Raw genomic sequence first — 24,540 nt, 5'->3', positions numbered from 1 at the left:
AGTGGTTGGAATGCTGTACTGCAGGCTACCCCTGCAGCCTGCCGGCTGCCTGCAATTTGGCAGTTCAAATTCCACCAGGCTCAAGGTTGACTCAGCTTTCCATCCTTCCGAGGTGGGTAAAATGAGGATGCAGATTGTTGGCGGCAATAGGCTCTGACTGTAAAACCGCTTAGAGAGGGCTGTAAAGCACTATAGAGCAGTATATGTCTAAGTGCTATTGCTATTGTCCAGGCACTTACCAGGAGTCAAATGAAATAATAATAATAATAATAATAATAATAATAATAATAATAATAATAATAATAATAATAATAATAATAAAAAAAAAAAGAAAATAATAATAAGAAAAAAGTATGGTTCATTGACATTGCAATACCTAGTGATGCATGAATTGAAGAGAAACAGCAAGAAAAAATCACAAAATACTGGGACTTGCAAATTGAGGTTGAGCAACTGTGGAAAAAGAAATCATGTGTTGTCCAATTGTAATTGGAGCTCTTGGAGCAATGCCAAAAGGGCTACCTCGGTATTTGAAAATTCTAAATTTACCTGCCTTGAACATCCTGACTCTACAAAAAACCACCCTACTTGGAACAATTTATATCCTCCGACGTTACCTTAACAGTTCCTAGGTCCGTGATGGCGAACCTATGGCACGCGTGCCACAAGTGGCACGTGGAGCCATTTGTCAGGGCATGCGAGGCTCTGCCCTGTCAGCTGGCCAGTGCGCATGCGCGCGCTGGCCAGCTGAGTTCACCTTTTTAAAAGCTATTTTTCGCCTTCCCCAGGCTCCAGAGGCTTTATAGGAGCCTGGGGAGGGCGAAAAGAGCCTCCCCCCCCCGGAGGCTTCAGGGACTGTCCCTGAAGCCTTCGGAACGCTTAAAACCACCCTCCGAGCAAACCGGAAGTGACTTCCGGGTTGCTCGGAGCATCATTTTAAGCGTTCCGAAGGAAGTGGGCGGCGGCGGCTGCAGAGGCGGCAGCCCCGGAGAGGCAGAAGCAGCAGCGGCGGCAGCTCGAGATTCCCCGGCCAGCGCAGAGCAAACGCGGAAAGGCGATGCGCCGCTGCCTCCCAACCGCAGCAGGCACAGCTGCTCCAGAGGCGGCGGCGGAGGCGGAGGAGGTAAGCGCAGGGGGAGGGGGAGGGGCGGGGGAGGCAGGCAGGGCGGGAGGCGCCACGCCACGCTCGGCAAACTTTTCCTGGCTGGGAGCCGCCTGGGCGAGAGGCGACTGGGGGGGGAGGACAGGTGCTCGGGGGCGCCTCCACACCTTACGCTGCTCTTCCACGTGGCAGGCGCGCCGCCTCGCGTGGGCTCCGGCCGCCTCCCCGGCATGCAAGGTCGACGGGACAAACTTTCCGCCTGCCCCGCCAGCGCATCTCCCGGGCCTTGGAGGCGGGGTCACGGGGGGTCCAGGGCCCCGCGGGGAAAGGCAGGAGCTGCGGGAGGGGTGCGTGGGACTGTCCTCCTGCCTCCCGGACAGGGGCCGCCCGCTGGCTCCGCTAAATGGGGAGGGGGTGGCTGCGTCCCCGGGCTTCCCTTCTTCTTTGCCCGCTTGGGCTGCACTGGCCAAGAAGCCCCCTTTGCCCCCCTTCCACCGGGAGGCCGGGAGCCTGAAGCTCGGGGGCTCCGTCGCCCGGGGGTGGGGAGGCTGCGACGCCGTAGGACAGGGGGGCTGCTTCCCGGGCGTTGCCTCCATGAGCTCCCCGCCTTTCAGCAACCGGCAGTGGGGAGGAGGTGGCGGCGGGGCAGGTGCCGCTGGGGAGATGGGGAGACCCGTCATGCGGAGGGGGGCTCGGGCAGGGAGGTCCGGAGCGGAGAAGCGTCGCAGCCGGTTATGTAACCGCTGGATGCTGGGCCTCCCCCCGCCGCCTTTCTCCCTCCGTCCCCAACTTCTGCCGACTCCCTGCGTCCTTCCCTTGCTGGGCTCAGAGTGGCTGAAAACTACTGCGTGTGTTGACTGCATAGCCGCGCCCCCCCTTCGCCCCCCCAACTGCCTGGCGGGCACTGGTGTCCGAGGGGTCTGGGCTGGCAGGCGGGGCGCCCAGTTGCAGAAGCGCCTCTCGCAGCAGCGCTGGGCTCCCTCGCTCAGACCCAGCCAACGTTACATAAACTCTGCCGGGTGGGCGATTGGTGGCGGCGGCGGCGGGAGCGATGTGAAGGCCGGGCGAGCACGCAGAGCCCAGCCGGAGCGGCGCATGGGATGGAGGCGGCTGCGCGCCACGCTGGCGAGTGCGCAGAGGCTGGGCAGAGCGGTACAAGGACGCCGGGCCCGAGGCGCCGCGCGGCGGAGGCGATCCGAGCCTGGGCGATTGAGACACAAGTCTCGTGCCTGTTCAGGGACCGTCCCGAGGCTTCCCTGAAGCCTTCAGAGCTCTTAAAACGACCATCCGAGCAACCCGGAAGTCACTCCCGGTTTGCTCGGAGGGTGGTTTTAAGCGCTCCGAAGGCTTCAGGGAAGCCTCTGGACAGTCCCTGAAGCCTCCGGAGGGCCTCCGGGGGGTCGGGGGAGGCTCTTTTCGTCCTCCCCAGGCTCCTATAAAGTCTCTGGAGCCTGGGGAGGGCGAAAAAAGCATGCAAAAATGGGCGCGTTGTGCGCGCATGCGCACTGGGGGGCGCGTTGCATTATGGGTGCGGCACGCCTGCACACGACCCCCCCGCGCTCCCCCCACTTATGGCACGCGAGCCAAAAAAGGTTCGCCATCGCTGTCCTAGGTCCTTGGTTTGGACTCGAGCTGTTGAGCTACCAACCAGCCCCAAAGGCTGTGAATCTCACCAAAGATTAACCACATAATAATAAATAAATAAATAAATAAATAAAATATTATAATAATAATAATAATAATAATAATAATAATAATAATAATAATAATAATATACTAATTACAAGGATACTGGCAAATTCAGTATTGAATCATCTGATGGAAAACAGTTTGTATCCAATAGAACAAAAAGGAAATTATAAAAAATCAAGTGGACAAAAGATCAGCTGCTCTTAGACAAAATGGTACTAAAAATGCAAAATGAAAAAAAAAACAAATTTAAATATGGCATGGATTAATTACAAGAAGGCATTTGACTCATTAACCCACAGCTGGATTAACAACTGTCTGGAAAACTTTGGAATCAGCAAAAATATCTGTACATTTTTTAAAGCAAATATGCAAAAATGGAAAACAGTTCTAACAACAAATGGGGAGAACATTGGTGAAGTCAACATCAGATGAGGAATCTTCTAAGGGGATTTACTTTCACCACTACTGTTCAACATTGCATTAATTCCACTGACAATAATCCTATGAAACACAAAACTGGGATACCAAATCTCAAGCCAACATTGCAAGATAAACCATCTACTATACATAGATGACTTTAAAATGTATGCGAAAAGCCCCACTGAACTTAAATCAATACTCAACATAGTTCAACTGTTCAGCAGTGACATCAAAATGAACTTTGGGCTTGAAAAATGTGCTATATTATCCATGCGGCGAGGAAAAATGGAAAAAAACAGAAGGAATAGAACTGGGAAATGGAAATATAGTGAAAGCATTAACAAAGGATTATGGTTACAAGTATCTAGGCATATTGGAAGCAGATAACATCTTGAATGGAAAAGTCAAAGAGTCAACGCAAAAGGAATACATCAGGAGGGTCCACAAAATATTAAAATCAAAGCTGAATGCTGGAAACATAACTAAAGCCATTAATACATGGGCAGTTCCATTGATATGCTACTCAACTGGACTCATTAACTGGACTCTGGCTGAACTGGAAAACCTGGACCGGAAAACATGCAAACTTTTGAATATGTACCACGCTTTACATCCACGAAGTGACATCGACAAGTTGTACCTGCCAAGAAAAATAGGGGGCAGGGGGCTATTGCAAATCCATCAAACTGTAGAAGAATAAAAACGAAGTTTGAATGATTATGTGAACCAAAGTACAGAAAAATTGCTGCAGGCTGTGAAAACGGAGAACAACATAAAAACAACAGAAATAAAGGCGGAATATAAGGAAAAACAGCTGGATGACAGATTAAATAGATGGAAAACCAAAGCTTTGCATGGACAACACTTGAAAAATATTGAAGGAAAATGTGATAACAACTTGACATGGACATGGCTTAAGATGGGAACTATCAAGAAAGAAACAGAAGGTTTAATACTGGCTGCTCAAGAACAAGCACTACAAACTAATGCCATGAAAGCGAAGATACAAAAATCCACTGACAATCCAAACTGCCGATTTTGCAATGACAAAGTCGAAACTGTTTCACATTTAATATGTGAATGCAGCAAAATTGCACAAACTGATTACAAAGCTAGACATGACCGAGTTGCTAAATTAATCCACTGGTCATTATGTAAAAATATGATTTACCTGTATCCAGAAAGTCATGGGAACATAAAGTGGAAAAAGTTATTGAAACTGAGAAGGTGAAGAACTTATGGGACTTTTGAATACAAACAGATTGTCATTTGGAGCACAACACGCCAGATATCACAGTTGTAGAGGGCCGAAGTGTACAGTTTATTGATATCGCTGTTCCTGGAGATGCCAGAGTCGAAGAAAAAGAACTAGAAAAAAAATGATGAAATATCGCGACCTGGCCATCGAAACTACATGGCTATGGATGAAGCATGTAACAGTGATACCCATTGTCATTGGGCCACATGGCACCATGTCCAAGAATTTTACAAGATACACCAACAAATTGCAGCTTCCTACAATAACACCAGAGGAACTGCAAAAAACTGCGCTACTCGGAATATCTTATATTTTAAGAAGGTACTTGGTTGATACCTAGGACGCTGGCAGCAAACCGTATCAACCATTAGCACCAGTCACTGGTATTTGTAATGCATTTTTGAATGTTCACTTGGCTGAGTTTCATGTTTAATGAATAAAGTATATAATAATATACTAAAATAAAATAAAATACATGCCCCAATATCTTATGACCCAATATGTGAACAACTGAGCTCCAATGACTCAGATTATGACTATGACCTTCTTTTAAGAAGAAACAAACTTATCAGTGAGAATTAACTTGGTTGAGGATTCATCCAGAAAGGCTAGCTTTAGCTATAATTTCAAAACAACCATTAATACAGACAGAACTGAATTCTAGCTGAGAAACAGCATTTCACACACAAAAAGCAAGTTGTATTACAGATCCTATAGAAGATAATACATGTAGCTCAAGGTTGAACTGTGGGTGGTTGTTGGTTGTTTCCTTGCAGATGTTTCTTTGCCAAACTAGGTAGCATCATCAGTGCAATGAACATCTGCAAGAAAACAAACAAGTTCAGAGAGCACCAAGGACTCCACTGTAGCACAGTTCCTAAAAATGTATAAAGTTTATTCTAAAGTTCTTGTGTCTTTGAAAGCAGCTGTATAAAAGGTGCCACAATGTACACATTGTCCACAATGTGGCTCAAATTTGATAGAAAAAAGTGGGCCATTTATCTTACAGAACAGAACAGAATAACAGAGTTGGAAGGACCTTGGAGGTCTTTTAGTCCAGTGATGGCGAACCTTTTTTGCCTCAAGTGCCAAAAGTATGTGCATGCGTGCTATTGTGTATGCTCGCGTGCCCACCCCCATAATTAAATGCCCCCCCACACTGTGGCCACTGCACATGCATGCATGACCCCCCCTCCACACACTGCCCTGCACATGCACTCACGGCTTTCTAGGAGCCTGGGGAGGGCGAAAATGGTTTCCCCCACCCACCGGAGGCCCTTCGGAGGCCAAAAATGGCCCATTTTCTGACTTCTAGTGGCCCCAGTAGGTCTGTTTTTCACCCTTCCCAGGCTCCAGAGGCTTTCTAGAAAACCGCCCAACACACAAACCAGAAGTTTGGGAACAGACTTCCGGGTTGCCTGTTGGACCATTTTTCTCCATTCGAAGGGCGAAAAATGGACGAAAATCAAGGCCGAAAATCAGCTGGCGAGTGCGTGCATGCGCGCTGGAGATGACAGGGCAACACCTTGCATGCCCTCAGAAATGGCTCCGCGTGCCACCTGTGGCATACGTGCCATAGGTTCGCCCTCACGGTTCTAGTCCAACCCCCTGGTTAGGCAGAATCTTCCCATTCTGCCTTACAATAAACAATGTTCCAGTGAGCGTAGGCCATAGACATATTTGGAAAGAACAAATAGGTAAGAGATGACTGGACAACTAAAATGCTTTTCTTTATTCCCTTTAACAAAGAGATACAAAACAGGCTAGTTAGTTTTATGTTGATATTTCAGACAATCATAAAAAATGTTTTTAAGTACTTTGAGAACAATGGAGTAATTACCAAAAATCAGCATGGATTCATCTGTTGTTATAGAATAGTCTTACTCCTTTTTCAAAAATAAGCTATCTTCCTTAATATATGATGGAATATATATTATATTTTGATTTGACAAAGTACTTCATGTGTTTCTAATTTCTAATTAAACATGAGGCTTGGCAATTAAGTGGATACAAAACTGTTTCAAAAATTATATACCTATTGCTCATTAGTGGTATGCAATGAAATTCAGTCCGGGGTTCTTTATTTTTCATTTTTATTAATGACAAGTGGGAAGAAGTAGAGGGAATGCTTATTCGGTTTGCATATGATACAACATTGGGTGGGGCATTGGGGTAGCTAATTCCTTGGAAGACAAAAATAACATTAAAAATTATTTTAATAGAGAAATAATAAATAAAATAGCATGAGCTTTAACAAATAAATAGAGAATTATGCATTATAATGAGGAATGGGAGTCCCTAGACTGGCAATACTCTTGTGAAAATGATATTGCATTCCACATAAAAAAACAGTTGGCTTCCATCTTACGATTGTAGTCACTGTCTTGATTTTTCTTCATCCCCTACGATGGGCACTCTTATTTGTAGAGGGCAGGCCTATAGCTTTATGGGAAACAATTACGCTGGCAACTCCAAGGACCAACTTCTGAGTGGGCAGCCTTTATTTTCTTCTAATGCAGGGGTGTCAAGTCCACGGGGTGCTTAGATCTAGCTCATGGAGCTGCCCTGGAAACAGCAAACAAGTGGCCCGCGATGCCTCTGCCAACGAAAAAGGAGCTTGGGAGGGTCATGCACAGCCCTCTGAGTAGTGGTGGAATTCAAATAGTTTAACAATCAGTTCTTTGCCCTAATGATTTCTTCCAACAACCAGTTCACCAAACTGCTCAGAAACTTAACAACCGGTTCTCCTCTAGTCTAGCCCTGCTGCTCCAGGTGGAGATCCTAGACCAGGCATGGCCAACTTTGGGAACTTGAAGAGTCATGGACTTCAACTCCCAGAATTCCCCAGCCAGCAGAGGTGTCCAACCTTGGCCACTTTTAAGACTCGTGGACTTCAACTCCCAAAATTCCCCAGCCAACAGGAGTGTCCAACCTTGGCCACTTTAAGACTTGTGGAATTCAACTCCCAGAATTCGTTTAATGACCGTTCGAACTTACAATGGCAACGTGCGAACTTGTTGAATCCCACCACTACCTCAGAGGCTCCGTTTTTGGCTGCAACAATATCCTGAAGCCCTCTGCCATAGAAAATGAAGCCCAAGTAGGTACCCAGGCTCCGTTTTCACTGTTGTGGCCAAAAACGGAGTCCGGGCAGGCCAAGTGATGTCAATTCTCCCCCCCCCCAGGTCAAACACAACCCTAATGTGGCCCTCAATGAAATCGAATATGACATCCCTGTTCTAATGCATATTTTCTTTAGACCAACAAGAGTTCTTGACAGTTTGCTTCTGGATGACTATTTAAAATCCTGTTTTTGAGATTGGGACTAGAGAAGGATAAGCATTGCCTTCTTTGGCACACTGCAGCATATGTCAAATACTCAACAAAAGCCTGTATTTTTCTGATGCTGCATTCTAACAATGGAACCTAATCCTCAAACCTATTCATGTGATAACATTTTGTTTTTAGTTTCTCGTAAGCAATAGGTAAAATCTATTTCATTTGTTAAAACTTTTAATAAAACAGAATTGCATCTTTTATTATACTATCACTTGCCTTTTTTGCTTTCTATTTTATCCTTTCATTGTTGTGGTCTTTATAAGATTCCTCAATGGTTACTTGATCAAAGAGAAGATTTTTTTTTTTAAATGAAGGAATCAAATATTTGAAAATAATAACTTAACTGAACACCAATAGACCCTTAATGTGTTTTAAAAAGCTATGGCAAATCTATAATGTTTTAGGAAAATTTATCAATATTCCAAAATATAATATAAAAGTTTTTAAAAGCTGCCTTGTGATCTGAAGCGGGGCATTTTTCAACTGTCTTTAAAGGTTCCTCAAATTCTTTAAATGGATATAAAAACTCATCCAGTTAGAGAAATTATAAAGTGACTTCATGCAGATCTCATAGTCAACACAACAATTCTTGGCTAATTCAACACATCTGGATGGCACCAAGTTGGAATAATGTGGATAATGGGGGGGAGGGGAGGAACATGATCATCCTTGACTTCTGGTTCTAAGCTATTACTTTGTTGGTACTATACAGACCAATGAAACAAACGTGATTTCCAGAATGCAAAATAAATTAAGTGGAATTAAAACTAATCACCTAAACTTTGTAATAATAAAAAGTGTAAAAATATGATTATGTTGTAGGAACTAGGAAAGAGAAACAAAGAGAATTAAGCATTTGGATTACTTTATCTTCCTGATTAAAATTGTTGAACTAAAGGGAACAATGTTTTTGCTACTATGAGCCGCACTTTTTAAAAAAAGATTGAAGGGCTAATGACCTTGGGATATGATAATGATATGATGTACCTGGAGAGAGTAGGTCCATTTTTTAACCTGGGGTTGGTTTTGTGGTGGTTTTTTTTTTTTTTTTTTTTGCATTTTAAGAGAAATAGGAATTTCCCCCACTGCTTAGCTTTAAAAAAGAGGAAAAAATACTTCACTAAAGTTAAGCAGTACATAAGCTAAAGCAGTGATGGGTTCATATAATTTATCCTGGGGGCATATCTGATTTCACAACTTAAATAAATCCAATTAAATTTCAAATTATAATATCAGTTTTCCAAACTCAACTCAACAATAAACTTATTTCTGAGGTACTCTGGGTTTCTACATTTATTAAAATATTTCTATCCCACCTTTCAACTCTGCTGTGGAGCCCCCAAGGCAGCTAACATGGAAGCCTTTCCCCTCCCCTCTCTTAGAACACATTTAGCTTTTTTTTTTCCTTCCGCGTTTTATCAATGTCTGTTCAACTGCTCGCCTAGCCACTTGTGTATTTGAGAATCTATTTATTTTCAAAATGCAAATGAGGCCTATCTCTAAAGACTGCCTTGCTGAAAAATAAACAACCTGAACAAGACTTTCTATCCGGCCTCCGATCTCTTGCTGTCAAAACCATTCAAAGAATATTCTGAATTCTGAATGTAGCCTCCTCCGCCCCCACAATTAAAATGAGCAGGCTAATCCTGGAAGAATTATTCAGGCAAAGCACTCCCCCCTACCTCCTCTTTCCCTTCGCACAGTATAAAGTAATGATAAGGTCATTTACAAAAGAAACTACTGCTTTTGAAATGGTGACTTGTAGACAACAGGGCTGCCTGGAAGTGGGCCATAGATAACACTGAAGGCTGCATTCTCCTCTCAGACACCAACAGAAGCAGCCTCCTAGAGTCTTTGGAATAGATTCTGATGGAGAAAGGGTCCAATAAGGTTAATACCCCTACTTTGATCTCTGTCAAGGCAAGAATTAATTTACATTTCAGATGAAAAAGGTTGACAGCATGAAAAGGCATCTTGTTTCTGGTATGTGAATGTGCTGTAATAGATTGGGAATTCTGAAAGGAAGTTCTGAGGAAGCTAAAGGGATAAACCTCACTGCTGCTTTGACTGGGAAAGAGATGAAAGGAAAACAAATTTCAGCATGAGCTGCGTAAAAACATGTAAGCCAAGGGCTTCCTCAATTTCAAGACCACCTTTTCTCCTCCCACTCTGGTTTCCTTCTTCCTCTTTTAAACTCTTTCTTTTTAAAGAGACACTGATACTACATTTGATGACGCTTCGAATGCCTTGGCAATAAACTAAAACTCTTCAGAGAAACAAAAGCCCGCAGGCTATGTTATAACCCTGATCATATTTTGTAGGCGTCTTCCGCGAGTGCTTGGTGGTGGGGTTTCCATAGCATCAATCATTGTTAATACAACAGCTGAGATGCACATTGCTGGAGTAATAAAAATCTGAAAATGGCCAATACGGTTTGAAGGAACACAGATTTTAATGGAGAGATTCAGAAACACAGCGTAGACAGTATCCAACCAAACATTTTTCAGAAAGAGGGATTTGACACTCAAAGTCAACTCTCCCATTGAAGCAATAGAAATCACTCTTTCTAACATGAGTTGGAATAAAAGTACTCTGATGGAATTTCACATGCAGCTTTTTAGTGCTTTCTATAGGCCCATGATGGCAAACCTATGGCATGCGTGGCCAAAGTGGCACGTGAAGCCATGTCGCCTGGCACGCGCGGCCTTGCTTGTTTGTCTTCTAGGTTTCTGGTGCGCCTGTGTGTGTGATGATTAGCTGTCCTTTGCGTGCGCAGCAGTATCAAAACCTGGTGTGCGCATGCACGCCGGCCAGCTGATTGTCGGGTGCGCATGTGCACCAGAACCCAGAGGTTTGGCTTTTCTGGAGAATGATTCTTTCACATGTGCAGCAGTGCTGAAAACCGGCCTGCGCATGCATGCTGGCCATCTGATCATTGGGCACTCATGCGTGCTAGTAGCCGGAGGTTCAGCTTTTCCGAAGCACGGCCCTGACAAGCGCATGCATGCGACGTTTCCGTGTGACCTTTTCAACACTCAGTGCCAAAAAGATTCGTCATCACTGCTATAGGCTGTCTATGTTACAGCCTTGTTTTATCTCCCTGTTCAGAAATCAGTGTCCTAAACTGGAGTAAAATGTGTCATTTTTACATTAAAATGTAATTACCAAGCATCTTATTAGTTGTGTAAGAAAGTAACCCCCAGAATACTTTTGAAAGAACTTTAATTTTCTTTAGAATTCCCATGTTCTGATGCAAGTATACATAATATATCAACAACCAATATATTCAATTTATTTAAAGATACTACCCCAAGCATTTTATATACATTTTATAGTATGGCTATGCCACGGTCTCAGAATTCATGTGACTTTTTGCTGAGATGGGATCAATTACTGTTTCCCTTATCAAGCACCGATGGGAGGAAAGGCTCTGTAAAAACAGGATGCCACCAAGACACATTTGGAGGCACATGCCCAGATGCATCTTATGGTAACTTTTGCCTGTTCTTCCAGACAAACGGGAGACAGAAAGGGGAAACTATACTAAAAGTCTCTCTGGTGTTAAAACAAAACAAAACAATAACAACAACAAAAGAAATGCACTGTGTCGCACTCCTAAGGTGTGTAAACATAAAATCACACATACCTTAGATACATGAATCAGTTTGTGCAAATCTCTAAAATCCTTATAAAATACCATTTAAAAGACTGCATGAATCAATGTGACAGTGCACTCTCAATTTTGGATAGAACTGGACCATCTGTTGCTCCTACTGGAAAGAAGTTATAGATTTCTAGCCCTTATCTGAGGGCTTATTCAATGAACAAGCCTCTACTGTGATGGGCTTCATTCAATCATTCTTAACATAGGGATAGGAAAAAAGAAATTGTATGGGTGTGTGTGTGTCATAGTCTGTTTCTGTTTCTGTTTCTGTTTATTTGGATTTATATGCCACCCTTCTCCAAAAGGACTCAGGGCGGCGAACAACATTAAAAAAAAAAAACATCCCAAAGTTAAAAAATATATATACATATCCAAAAAAACAACCGAATTTAAAAGACAATATATTTAAAATAAGTTAAAATTAACAGGCCAGGCCGGCTTGCTGGAAAAGCCAACTTTTTAGGGCGCGTCAGAAGGACCGGAGGTCAGGGATTATGCGAAGCTCCGGGGGCAGCTCATTCCAGAGTCAATGATAGAAGGGGGCAGCTCATTCCATAGTCAATGATAGAAGATATCCTTTTCTTGAAGACCAACTTGGCGTCTCTAGTAAGACTAGAACAATTCTTTCTGAAACTCTGGAAAGCTGGTAACAGCGGTACATTAGATAAGCCAATGATTTGGCTGAATTCCTTAGGTAATTTGAGTTTCCTATTTAATTCAAATGAAAAAAGTGGTCTTCTCTGAGAGCAGGTTTTCCTCTTCACCAGAATTAAGTCTTTTCAGGCTGGGCCTGGTGAAGTGTGTATGCTTCCTATTACTAATCCTGGAAGTGATGCTTTAGAATTTCTGTTCACTCTTCACTTCTTACAGCAATTTCCAGTAACTTCTAGAAACAGTGAGTCACTTGCCTTTATCTATGGTGGTTTTCTTCTCAGGGACAAAGGCACAATGCAATACTTAGATATTCTAGAAATAGATTTTGACAAAATATGACATTGGGATGGGGGGGGGGGAAACTTGTATCTTTTTATTAAAAAAAATCTAGAGGGAGTAATTTAGGGGTGAACCAAATGACCATTTATCCCAGTGCAAGTCTAGGTCTCTCACTTTGTTTTGTAGATAGGGACACACGATGCCAGATCCCCCATCTTTTCCCACTACACATTAAAAGCAACCAAGTGAAATTGACAAGATTATTCTACTTTTCCTCCCTAGCCAAAGCAACAGGAAGGATGGTTCTGGGGTCATCAGAAAGAGTTCATACAAAAAGTCTGTCAAGGGAAACAACACATCATCAAAGATTTACCCAGAAAAAGAAAGTGATGGGTGTTTGCTTTTCTAGCATGGACAGGAGTAGTAATCTACCAGTATTACATGCAGTCTAAACATCTGGCCATTGCTGAAGCCAAAGTAGAGGAAGGAATTGAACTCCAGAAAAGGGGGTTGCTGAACCTGGCTTGGTTTCTAGCCAGTTTATCCATAGGAGTCAAGCTGCTTAAGATTGTAGGGCTGAAAAGCCCTTAAGGTGAAAAAATAATAAAGCCTGAAGTGATTAACCCTTTCCTAACCTCTCATTTCTTCCTAATCTCACTCCTTCCACCTGCCGTATCAAACAACTGCTTGCAAGGGGGGAAAAGACTGAACCTCCTTATGCAAATAAGAGCAGCTGGGGAGACATTTGGGAGGACAAAGGCAACTGTGAGGGGAAAGATTAAGCACTTTGTCTCCTTCAACATATTTTGGTTCTCCATCCATCTCCCAAGTTGATTTCCCCCATATCACCTCCTACGATTTGGATAGTGCTTAGTTTAATCCTTACAGGCATTTCTTATCACCAGGTTCAAAGCAACATTTCTCTCTGTTCAAAGTTGTGGGCTCTCTTTCTCATACCAATAGTTCAAATTAGGAAATTGCTTTCTATTAGCTCATTTCTACGTTGGACAAGAAACCTTATCTGGAATCTTAGATAAAACACTTTCAGAACCCTTATTATTGGATTCTTTTAACTGAGCGTTCTGGGGCTGAACTCCAAATTTTTACAGGCAAAACATCACCTCTGCTATTATGCTATGGCTTAGCCCCCCAAAAAGAACAGTCATGTTATTTTATTAAAGATGCCGTGGACTTGATTTCTATAAGCAAAGCAGATATTCTGTCACAAAGCAATGGGTTTTGCCTGATTTAGTTATATTCATATTAATATTCATAAAAAGGTTTACTCTTGCTTCAAAATACTCTGAATGGGACAGAGGTGAAGCACTAGATAGAATATGGGGGCCAAGGTTTGGGTGGCTGAAGACTGAATTTCAACAATTTTCTTTCAGAACTGTGAGGGCAAAGCTACCCAGTTTGGGCTGCAAAATTCTGGATGATCATCTACACGACAGCAAAGAGATCCAGAAAATTTTAATAGTTGCCAAGAATTCTGCTGCCCAGATCTTTTGGCCCTACTTAGATTTGCATGGCCAAAGCAATGATGGAAAGAATCCCAAACTGCACCACAGCTTTGTTTTTCTTTTAACACTTACAATAAATCTACATTATTCTTTACATTACAGGGTTTTTTTTCCAATAGCAGAAAGCATGCAAAGAGAACGAGAATCCCAGGCAGTACAGAATACAGGTAGTCCTAGACTAATGTCGCAAATGGGTACCAAAATTTCCTTTGCTAAACAAGGCAGCTGTTATATGAGTTTTGTTGAGTTTTGCCACTGTTGTTAGATGAATCAAGGCAGTTGTTAAGTGAATATGGCTTCTCCCATTAACTTTGTATGTTGAAAGCTAGCTAGGAAAGTCACTAATGCCAAATCACATGACCCCAAGATGCTGTTACCATTCTAAAGCAATGCCAGTTGTGAAACAACCAAATTTTGATCATGTGACCGTGAGGAATATTGCAATGGTTATAAGTGCAAGAACTGGTTGTAAGTCACTTTTTTTCAGAGCTGTTGTAACTTCAGACAGTCGCTAAACAAATGGCTGTAAGTTGAGGACTCCCTGTAGTCCAAATATTTATTCTTCCAATCCGACATTAGAATTCATTATATTATGATGTTTTCCAAAGGGCAGCACTAGTCAACCTTTTGGGTCATCAGTGCAATTAAACACAGATTTATATTATAAACTGGTTTTATAGACTGTGGTCAGATTGAGCTGTCTGTCTGAATCCACTGCATGTCAACTAGAGTGAAAGCAGTCATCTGAACAGATCATAACCGAAGAGCCTTTTGTCTGGGATGCACATTATTCCTATCAGACACCAGGACTGACATGGGAAATCATCCACAGTAAAATAGGTGTCAGCTGTGAAAATATTGTTTTAATTACCTGCTTGAATATGAATAGCGGCATCAATTCGTTTGTTCTTTATATCCTTGAACTTCTTGCGAGTATCATATCCTCTCCAGGCTAAAAATACAAAGTCATATGTTGTGAATTATACTGGCTTAAAGGAAAAGGCTATAGAATGAGAAATGTGCCACAGGGTGATCTGTACCCCCTTCCCATCCAGGCACTATTCCAGTGGAACAGCCTGTTGAATGATCAGAATTTGTCTTAGAAGCTCCTTCCTTGTAACTATGGACTTTTTGCACGGCATGCTCTGTCATTTGGCTTAGCATCTCCAGCAGAGAAATATGCAAGAGTAGTTATTGACTGCTGAATATAATTAGATTTAGAATAAACATTGTAGTATTAAAGAGAGAATTGTTGAAGAAGTAGACAAGAGGGACAGCTAAATGGCATTTAATTCTATCTTCCTACAAATGCCAAGCCATTTTAATATCAGAAATATACATTAAGAGGTCAAAGGATAAGACTGATGGATACCATCACTCCTATTAATCTGTTCAGATGCTCTGTAGTGTACGTCTTCCTTAAGGAATCTGCAATAAGCCATCGACCTGGTCCATGTCTAGCTGCACTGTTCTTACTATCAGATACGGCACTGGTGGAATGAAAAATATTCAGAAACATTTGTTTCCAAAAATTATGGCATTCCAGCACCATAAATATATTCAGATATGAATGTTGTGTTTCCAAACAATTTATCTGAAGGAAAAGGATTACATCCATGCACTGAACAGGACGTTTAAGAACAGGCTTTCCAGCAGGTAACCCATAGATCTCATCCAACCGTCCTGACATCTAGCTGAGAGGATGCCTGTCTCTCCGACTATCCATTTCCAAAGTTCCAGAAGAAATGTGAAGGGTTGTAGTCTACAGGTTGCCCTTGACTTTCAAACATAACTTACAGGTTGTAAGTCAGGACGATAGCTAAGTGGGTCATCAGGTGGCTATACCCAATTTCATGACCTTTAAATTGTTTTCATAGAATCATGGAATCATTGGGCTGGAAAGGACCTCAGAGGTCTTCCAGTCCAATCCCCTGTCCAAGGAAAGAGTCTTATACCGTCCCAGTCAAATGGTTATTCAGTCTGTTTTTGAAAACTTCTGGTGATGTAGCATCTACAAACCCATTGATTCTTACTGTCAGAAACGTTTCCCTACTTTTAGATCAGGAATGTCAAACTCGATTTCATTGAGGGCTGCATCAACGCTGTGTTTGACCTCATGCGTGTGTGTGTGTGTGTGTGTGGCCAGGGTGGGTGTGGCCAGCTTCACATCAGTCATGTCGGGAGCGCCTATTGTCGCCCATGTGCTCTGCTAGTGAAAACAGCTCCCAATCTTGGAGGGTAGCAGGGGGTTGCAGGAGGCACCACGGGCTTGTCTTTCGCTGTTTCCAGAGTGGCCCCAGTGGAGCGGAGCCAGATCTAAGCGCCCCATGGGCCGGACCCAGCCCATGGGCCTTGAGTTTGACACCCCTGTTCTACATTGTATCCCTCTTTGACAAGCTTCCACCCTTTACTTTTTGTCTTGCCCTCTGGCTTCCTAAAGAATAAATCTATCCCTCCTTCTTCGTGACAGCCCCTGAAGTTCTGGAAGACAGTTATCCTCTCCCCCATGATCCTTCTCTTTGATAGGCCAGACATACTTAGGTTCCCTCAACCATTCGTCATAGGGCTTAGCTGCCAGGCCCTCTATCATCTTTGTTGCTCTTGGCACTCTTTCCAGGTCTCAACATTTTTTTTTTTTTGTATTTGTGGCAGCCGGGACTGGATACAATATTCATGTGGCCACAGGACACTACAAGCGGCCGTAAATGTGGGCCAGTTGGCGGGCATCCAAAATGTGACCACATGATTGCAGGAGAGGAAAACTGGGCATTGGAACTTCGAATCTAGGCTGTAAGACCTATTTTCAGGGTTCATTGTAACTTTGACCAGTTTTCTTTAGTAAGTGGAAGATTACCTGTATTAGAAAACAAAACAAAGAGACCATTGATTTGCAATTTAACAGTTTGAAACTCTGAATCCGCAGTGATATAGAAAACCCAGAATATTTACCTGACTGAATGGTAATAGCGCTGTTGATTCTTTTCTGTTTGAGTTTTTTGTACCTTTTAGCTCCAAGCCAGCCTTTGGTGTAAGCCTGCATTATCACCACCCTGCCTATAACTTCACGCAAATACAAGTTCAGTTGTTCAACATGATAGTATTTCAGGAAAACCTGAAACAAAACAGAGACATCACATTATCTGATAGATCAGTAGGAGCAAATTAATTCACAAAGATAGGTCTACAGTATGATTAGAAGGGGAGGCTTGATCTGATCTATAAAATATTGGCAGCTTTCCAAGGAACATTGGTGTAGCATTTTGCAAAGAAATAGTAACTTTCTAACGGAAAAATATGTTGTTCCTTAGCTCAGCTCAGAACTCCTTTTGGTAAACCTAGTGCCTGTGTCCTCAAAATGCATAAGACGAAATGGATGAGAGCTAGCTAGGTATAATGGTGAAAATGCTGGCTTAGAAAGCAGGCAATTGTGACTTCTAGTCCTCTCTTAGGCATAAAAGATGGCTGGGTGACTTTGGGCCAGTTGCTTTCTTTTAGCCCAACCCACCTCACAACGTTGTTGTTGTTGTGGGAAAAATAGAAGGCAGAAGAATTAATTAGTTTTCTGCCTTGAATTGACCAATAGTGTGTGTGTGTGTGTGTGTGTGTGTGTGAGAGAGAGAGAGAGAGAGAGAGAGAGAGAGAGAGAGATGAAATGTCTGTAGCAGAATATTATTATTATTATTATTATTATTATTATTATTATTATTATTATTATTATTATTATTATTATTATTATTATTATTACTTGCCTTTCTAAGATCAAAAATACAAACCATAGTATTTCCTATGACATTCAATAGAAGCAAAATTGGACTCAAAAGAAGCAGGATAGGAAGAACATTGATGCCTTTTAACTTTGGTATTAAGGAAGAATCTAATCTAAGAATTCTGAGGATAGTGCAGAAAACAAACCAATGGATCATTGAATCAATCAACCAATCCATACCATAATTCTCACTTGAGAAACAAATGACCATGCTCCACTTATTCTACTTTGGACACCTTAGTCAAAGACTTAGCTCTCTGGAAAAATCTGTAATACTGGGAAATGTGGAAGGAAAAAGACCAGCAGCCAGGACTCCATTACAATGGCAATGACTACAGCAAGGATAAACTTGAAAGAATAAGTTAGAGATAGATGTCTTGGAGAAAATCTATCTATGTGGTTGCTAGGTGACTTGATGGCACATAATCACTCAATCACTCAATCAATATCAAATCTAAGTTCAGATCCCAATCCAGAAAGCAAGTGGAATGGGAAAGGAGATGCAACTCTCTAAAGTAACTTCCAGGAATATTTGCAGGAAGGTGATTTTTGAGAGGACTGTATAGGCTATGTATATATATATAACCATTTTGTCTGCCAGACTGCCACTGAGGTAACTCTTAATGAAAAAAAAATATCTTTAGGCTATTTATAATAGGGATGTAGCATAGACATTTGCATGAAGTGATAGCAGGTTGATTTGATGTCCAGCTCTCTAGTACATAATGCAATATCTATGTGGTTTGGGCAGTGACTGCAAAGCTTTAAAAAAAATCAAATGAATTCAACGCTTCTGCTCAGAAGAGCCAAGATAGTCATACATTATTTCAAAACAAAACTAAATAAAATCATGAAATATTAATTCAAATAGGAAAGGCAATAGTCATAGGCTGGAATTATTTCAGGATGCTTTAAGGTTATTTGAAACCTCTTACCTAAGTTTCAAGATATGTGGAAAGTCACAGCTTAAATCATTTTTACAAGAGGCATTGCATTATTACAGGATATTGGTCATGAAAGTCAAATGGAACTCAAGGTTCAAAGGCAGCGCATCTGTGGACATCAATTGCTTGGGGGAAGGTAGAAGAGAAACACCTGGTGCCATTTGTTCCCCTTTACTGACTTCCCAAATATATTTAGGAAAAGAGAAGTTGGACTACATAGAATTTTCATCTCTTAGATATAGTGACCACATATCCTTTATCAGGGTGAAAACCACTTACCTTTGCTACCGGTTCGGTAGCAATGTGAGCATGCATGCGCGCTTCACTTGCAAGCAGCACCTCTGCACATGTGCAGGACGTTCCACACATGCACAGAGCACGCTCTGAAAAATAAGCGAACAGCGGGGAGGGATCTGCTCTGCCATGCGATTTATATTAGCTAGAAAGCAATAAATCCTGCTTTCTAGTTAATATAAATCATGTGTCACAGCTGATCGTCAGAAAAGCGGGTTCACCCAAACCGGTAGCATTTTTACTACCAGTTTGGGTGAACCTGTCTGAACCGGCAGCATTTCACCCCTGTGCTTTATTACAAAGGTCAGTCCTTGTTTTGCAGAAAGCTATCGAAAGATTTATTTATCTTTCAAAACCTCACTTTTTTTTCTTTATTTTAGTCGTTTAGCTTCACCGTACAAAAGCTGGCACCGGATGCACAGTTTTGCACATTCCAGTAAAAATATAATTTTTTTAAAAATGTCTCTTTAAAAATAAATGTATATCTCCTGTTTTATCTTAAATATTTTTATTAGAATACTGCATGTTTCAATACCAGATGCAAACAACATTCTACACAAGAACACTTAAGATCATCTTCACACTCTCTTAGCAGCCATTTCATGATGAGATAGAGGTGATCTCATGAGGACCAAAGATGGGTTGCCCCTGGTTCATCCGAGACCGGGCGGGTAATGGCAGCGGGAGGCATGCGCAGAAGTGTCGTGCGAGCATACACACGCACATGAGCAAACCGGTAGTAAAAATAATGGAAACCCACCACTGATGAGGACATGTCCTCATGACATGATAGGTGGAGGAACATCCTTGCCAGAGCAAACAGATTGTGTGAAAGAACTCTTAGATGTGACATTACATTCATCTACCAATTGGCCCTTGTTTATAGCCCTGGCTCTTATTGTACATTGCCAATTGCATCTGAGAATGTCCCTTCCTTCAAGGGTTAGCATCCCAGAAAGACTATTATTTCACAAGTATTTCTCACGTAAAAGGGGAAGGGATTCCTCAAGAATGCCAATGGACCACGATACACAATTCCATTTTCTGATGAGGGTATAGGTCCATGTATTTTGAAAAGCAGTGTCCCATGCCTTTTAAGTGAAGGGACTATACTGCAAGAAGTACAGTAACCAGCTTTTAGACATAGATAGTAATGAATGGTTTTTAAAGACAACATTAGTTTGAATATCTTGCACAACACTACTAAATATTACAGGACTTTCATTGTGATTGTATCTTCTGCTCCAAGAAATTTGAAATGGAATTTATCCTACCTTTGTTTTCCCAAGAGCCCACTTGTCTAACTTGGCCTTTTGAAGAATAGTGATGCAGTTTTCTTTGCTTGGAGAAGGGTTCTCATGTGCTTTGAAAGCAATGTAATAATATCTACAGAAACATAAATGATAACCAAGATCAGATTTGAAAAAGCAAATTGTTTACGACGACACAGAAAATCTTGCAAATAATATGGATTAGTATTTCATGAATCAGAGCAATTGCATATGGACTAGTCCCTGCAGTTTTCTTGGCAAGGTTTTTCAGAAATGGTTAGTCCTGTGATGGTGAACCTATGGCACACATGCCAGAGGTGGCACGCAGAGCCCTCTCTGTTGGCATGAGTGGCAGCCAGCTGCTCTTTCGGATTCAGCCGTGCACATGTGCTGACCAGCTGGCTGGCGCGCATGTGCTCGCAGGAACCTGGAAGAGAGCAGCTGGCCAGTGCTCATGTGCACCAAACCAGTTGTCCGGCACGCATGCGTGCAACAGAACCCGGAAGAGCAACTGGCCGCCATGCACATGCACACTAGCTAGCTGCTCTCTTCTGGGTTCCAGTGCTTCCGTTTTGGTACTTGGTGCCGAAAAGGTTAGCTATCATTGGGTTAGTCATTGCCTCCTTTATAGGGCTGAGAGAAAGTGACTGGCCCAAGGTCATCAAGCTGGCTTACTCTAAAGCAGGACTAGAACTCATGGACTCCTGGCTTCTAGTCTGGTACCTTAACTATTACACCAAACTGGCTATCTCACTATATTGTATATGTCCCCATGCCACAAAATCACCTGCCAAAAGGCAGGAACATGTCTAAGAGCCCTCAGAAAACCAGGAAGCTTGATAAGCCTTTTGGGATGGGGCATTTTAATTGGATTAGAAAGGGTCAGTGCTCCCATTAAATCTAAATCTTACCGGACCACAATAAGAAAACTTAAAATGTTTCTTCACAGCCAACTCATCTTCATTCATTTCCCTTGACTTTGTAAAAGTGATTTATGTGTGTGTAAATCAGCAGAATGCCATAATATATGTTTGGCATGTGATATATATGACCATATTTAGGCTTAACTAATTTCAAGATTTCAATAAATTTCATTTATTTTGAAATTCTATTGGAGACATTAAAAGCTAAGGGCAAGTGTTTTTTTCTTTAAAAAGCATGTGTTTTAATATCAATTCTAAGGTAATGTCGGGAGCATCAACTTGCTAAATTTAATGGGGATGCTCCAAATTACTTAATAACATTCTTTCTTCAACAGCCTTAAAGCTAATGTTCATTTAAAGCGTTAATACATCAATATTTCAGGTACTATTGCTTTTTTAAATTATTTTTTGAGCAGATTGGTGACACTGAAAGATAACAGCACAGATTCACTCAATGTGTGTCAAGGCTACAATTAGTTTATAGTAAAAATGACTTCCATATCCATCTTCATTACATAGGAATTATTGGTGAGGGAAGGGAAGTAGAGGAGAGAGCGAGAATGCAATCAAAGGCAAAAAAAAAGATTCTGCCTCTACATTTTTTTAAAAAAGAGAATGAATGGTGAAGTTAAAAGCAATTGACTCTGCTCATCGTACCACTCAAATATTGTCTTCTCCCACTTGCAAGGGTAGATGGCAGAGTCACCCTTCAGCCTCCCTGTACAGTACAGTGAAGTTGAATTGTGACTGAACCCCCCCCCCCCAAAATAGGCCCTACTTCATGTATGGTGCCACATGGCCTCCGTGTAGAAAGACAGTGTAATGGCTCACAGACTTTTAAAAGAAAATTGGACCCAGCCATAATGTGGGTTGTGGAGAAGGGTGTGGGCCCAAGACATGCAAGGCCACAGCAATGCAGGAAACAGGCCTGTGGCCTACAGGGCTCCACTGGGGTGGAAGAAAAACACAGGTGCCTCAGGGGATGGAAGTGGCCCTGGGAGGTGCAGGCAGCCCACCTGTGAATTGGAGAGTGATTGCAATGTGGGCCTGGCCCTGTGCTGGACTTTTCAGGGCACACACACACACACACACACACACACACACAGGCACTCCATACTCTGCTTAAGGATGCAACAGTGAGAACAGGGATTACAGTCATAGATCATATAGGCACCTTGCTTAATGACTGCCACAAATTGCGATCATAATGGGCAGGCTCCATTATGGTTGAAGGTCAATGAGTGCCTATACTATGCTTGCGTGTGCCATAAGTCCAACAATATTTTTGAGTTTATAAAACTTAGAAACACTTTTTTTTTGCAGCAACCAGCTAAGTGTCTCTTTCGAAGCATACCATTCTATCTTGTGCATCATACCATAATCAATACAATACAATACAATACAATACAATACAATAGCAGAGTTGGAAGGGACCTTGGAGGTCTTCTAGTCCAACCCCCTGCCTAGGCAGGAAACCCTATACTGTTTCAGACAAATAGCTATCCAACATCTTCTTAAAGACTTCCAGTGTTGGGGCATTCACAATTTCTGGAGGCAAGCTGTTCCACTGATTAATTGTTCTAACTGTCAGGAAGTTTCTCCTCAGTTTTAAGTTGCTTCTCTCCTTGATTAGTTTCCACCCATTGCTTCTTGTTCTACACTCATGTGCCTTGGAGAATAGTTTGACTCCCTCTTCTTTGTGGCAATCCCTGAGATATTGGAACGCTGCTATCATGTCTCCCCCTAGTCCTTCTTTCTCTTAAGCTAGACATACCCAGTTCCTGCAACCGTTCTTCGTATGTTTTAGTCTCCATTTCCCTAATCATCTTTGTTGCTCTTCTCTGCACTCTTTCCAGAGTCTCCACATCTTTTCTACATCGTGGTGACCAAAACTGGATCCATTATTCCAAGTGTGGCCTTACCAAGGCATTATAAAGTGGTATTAACACTTCACATGATCTTGATTCTATCCCTCTGTTGATGCAGCCTAAGAGGATACCATTACTGCTCCTTTGCCCACGTTTATTTTATTTTTATTCAGAACACAGTGCTCTTTTCTATGGTGATTCTCACATATTATTAGATGCTTTCATTCTTTTATTGTAACTGGACAGATGACTGTTTCTAAACCAATCAGCTTTTGCTTTGAAATTCTTTGTTGTGCTAACCATAAAAGTAAATTTAAGCCATTTTTCCTTCTCATAGGGAGACCCCTCTTTATCAGAGCACTCTAATGAGTTACTTTTAAATGATCTTCTGACTTGGTTGCTTATTGGAAAAGGTAAACCAAGGCATAACCTATGGACAGATCTGTACATGTAGTACTTTGTATGTACATGTAGTACTTTGTATGGTGGAAGAACAATCAAACTGAAAGTGATTTACTAAATACAGAATCAACTGAAAATCTCAAAGACACCATTATAGGATTAGAATGTTGTCTACAAAGTAACATGAAAGAAAATCTGGTAATTCCCCCATGTGAAAGCAAAATGTTTTAAAGGAACAATAACAGAATGAATAGGGATTTTTTGGGGGGGAGGGGGGAATTGAGAAAGAGAACATTACGGACAAATAGTATGTTTATTAAAACATGATTCGCACAATCTTCCAGAAACCATAACCATACACTCTGTCTCATACACACACATGCATATAGGTATATATGTTTACTGAGAATTATGTATATATAATTTTTTCTTATCAAACATATTTTACATTCCTTGTTAGTAGTAAAGTCAGAGGTGGGTTGCTCCCGGAATTCAGTGGAATTCAGGCCTGAGTCGCAGAACTGGCAGTAACCCAGGCCTGCCACGCCCCCGAACTGGTTCCCTCTCTGCTGTTGGGCTGCTGCCATTTTGTTTTTTAGTGACTGCACATGCACAGTTCATTTAACTTGTTCTGCGCATGCGCGAAGAACAATTTACATTGAACAGTGCATGCACACACAGGCATTGCAAACTGGTAGTAAAATCGGCAGCAACCCACCCCTGAGGAAAGTGTAATATTACTCAAATCTCTAGTAGGTTGGAGAAGCTTTCCATCACCACCAAATACTTTACAGTCCCCATCCTAAAGGCCATCAGATGCATATGGCCAGAATAATGTAATAGTCTGTCATTATTCATAGCATAAGAATGTACTTCAAAGTAAGCCCTATTTATTTCAATTGTAGTACTATACTATGATCCTGGAAAGCTAAAATATAATCTTATGTGTGCATCTCCATATGTTAAGTACGTCTAAGTTTTTCTCTGCTTTATTCCTCCTTTAAAACAAATTTGGCAGTCAGTAACTAGTGAGAAGACCTTATCAAATGTCTCTAGAAGGCTGTCTTGGAAAAACTTGCTTTTTGGGTACCTATATTATCCCAGGCTTTTAAATATCATCTAAAAATGATTTTAATCTGTT

General features: G+C 41.9%; 1 protein-coding gene across 1 annotated transcript in view; it reads right to left on the bottom strand.

Moving 5' to 3' along the window:
* MYO3B (myosin IIIB) overlaps positions 1–24,540 on the bottom strand; it is a gene marked incomplete at its 5' end in the record, with an annotated part of 314,537 nt that overhangs the window by 113,226 nt on the left and 176,771 nt on the right. The window contains 3 exons of the mRNA XM_081955637.1: positions 14,803–14,883; positions 16,881–17,043; positions 20,210–20,321. Coding sequence (XP_081811763.1) covers positions 14,803–14,883; positions 16,881–17,043; positions 20,210–20,321 — 356 coding nt within the window. The remainder of the gene's footprint in view (positions 1–14,802; positions 14,884–16,880; positions 17,044–20,209; positions 20,322–24,540) is intronic.

The sequence above is a fragment of the Natrix helvetica genome (assembly GCF_964273705.1).
Source record: "Natrix helvetica genome assembly, chromosome: 1".
Taxonomy (NCBI): Eukaryota; Metazoa; Chordata; class Lepidosauria; order Squamata; family Natricidae; genus Natrix; species Natrix helvetica.
This window is presented reverse-complemented; position numbering and strand designations above follow the sequence as displayed.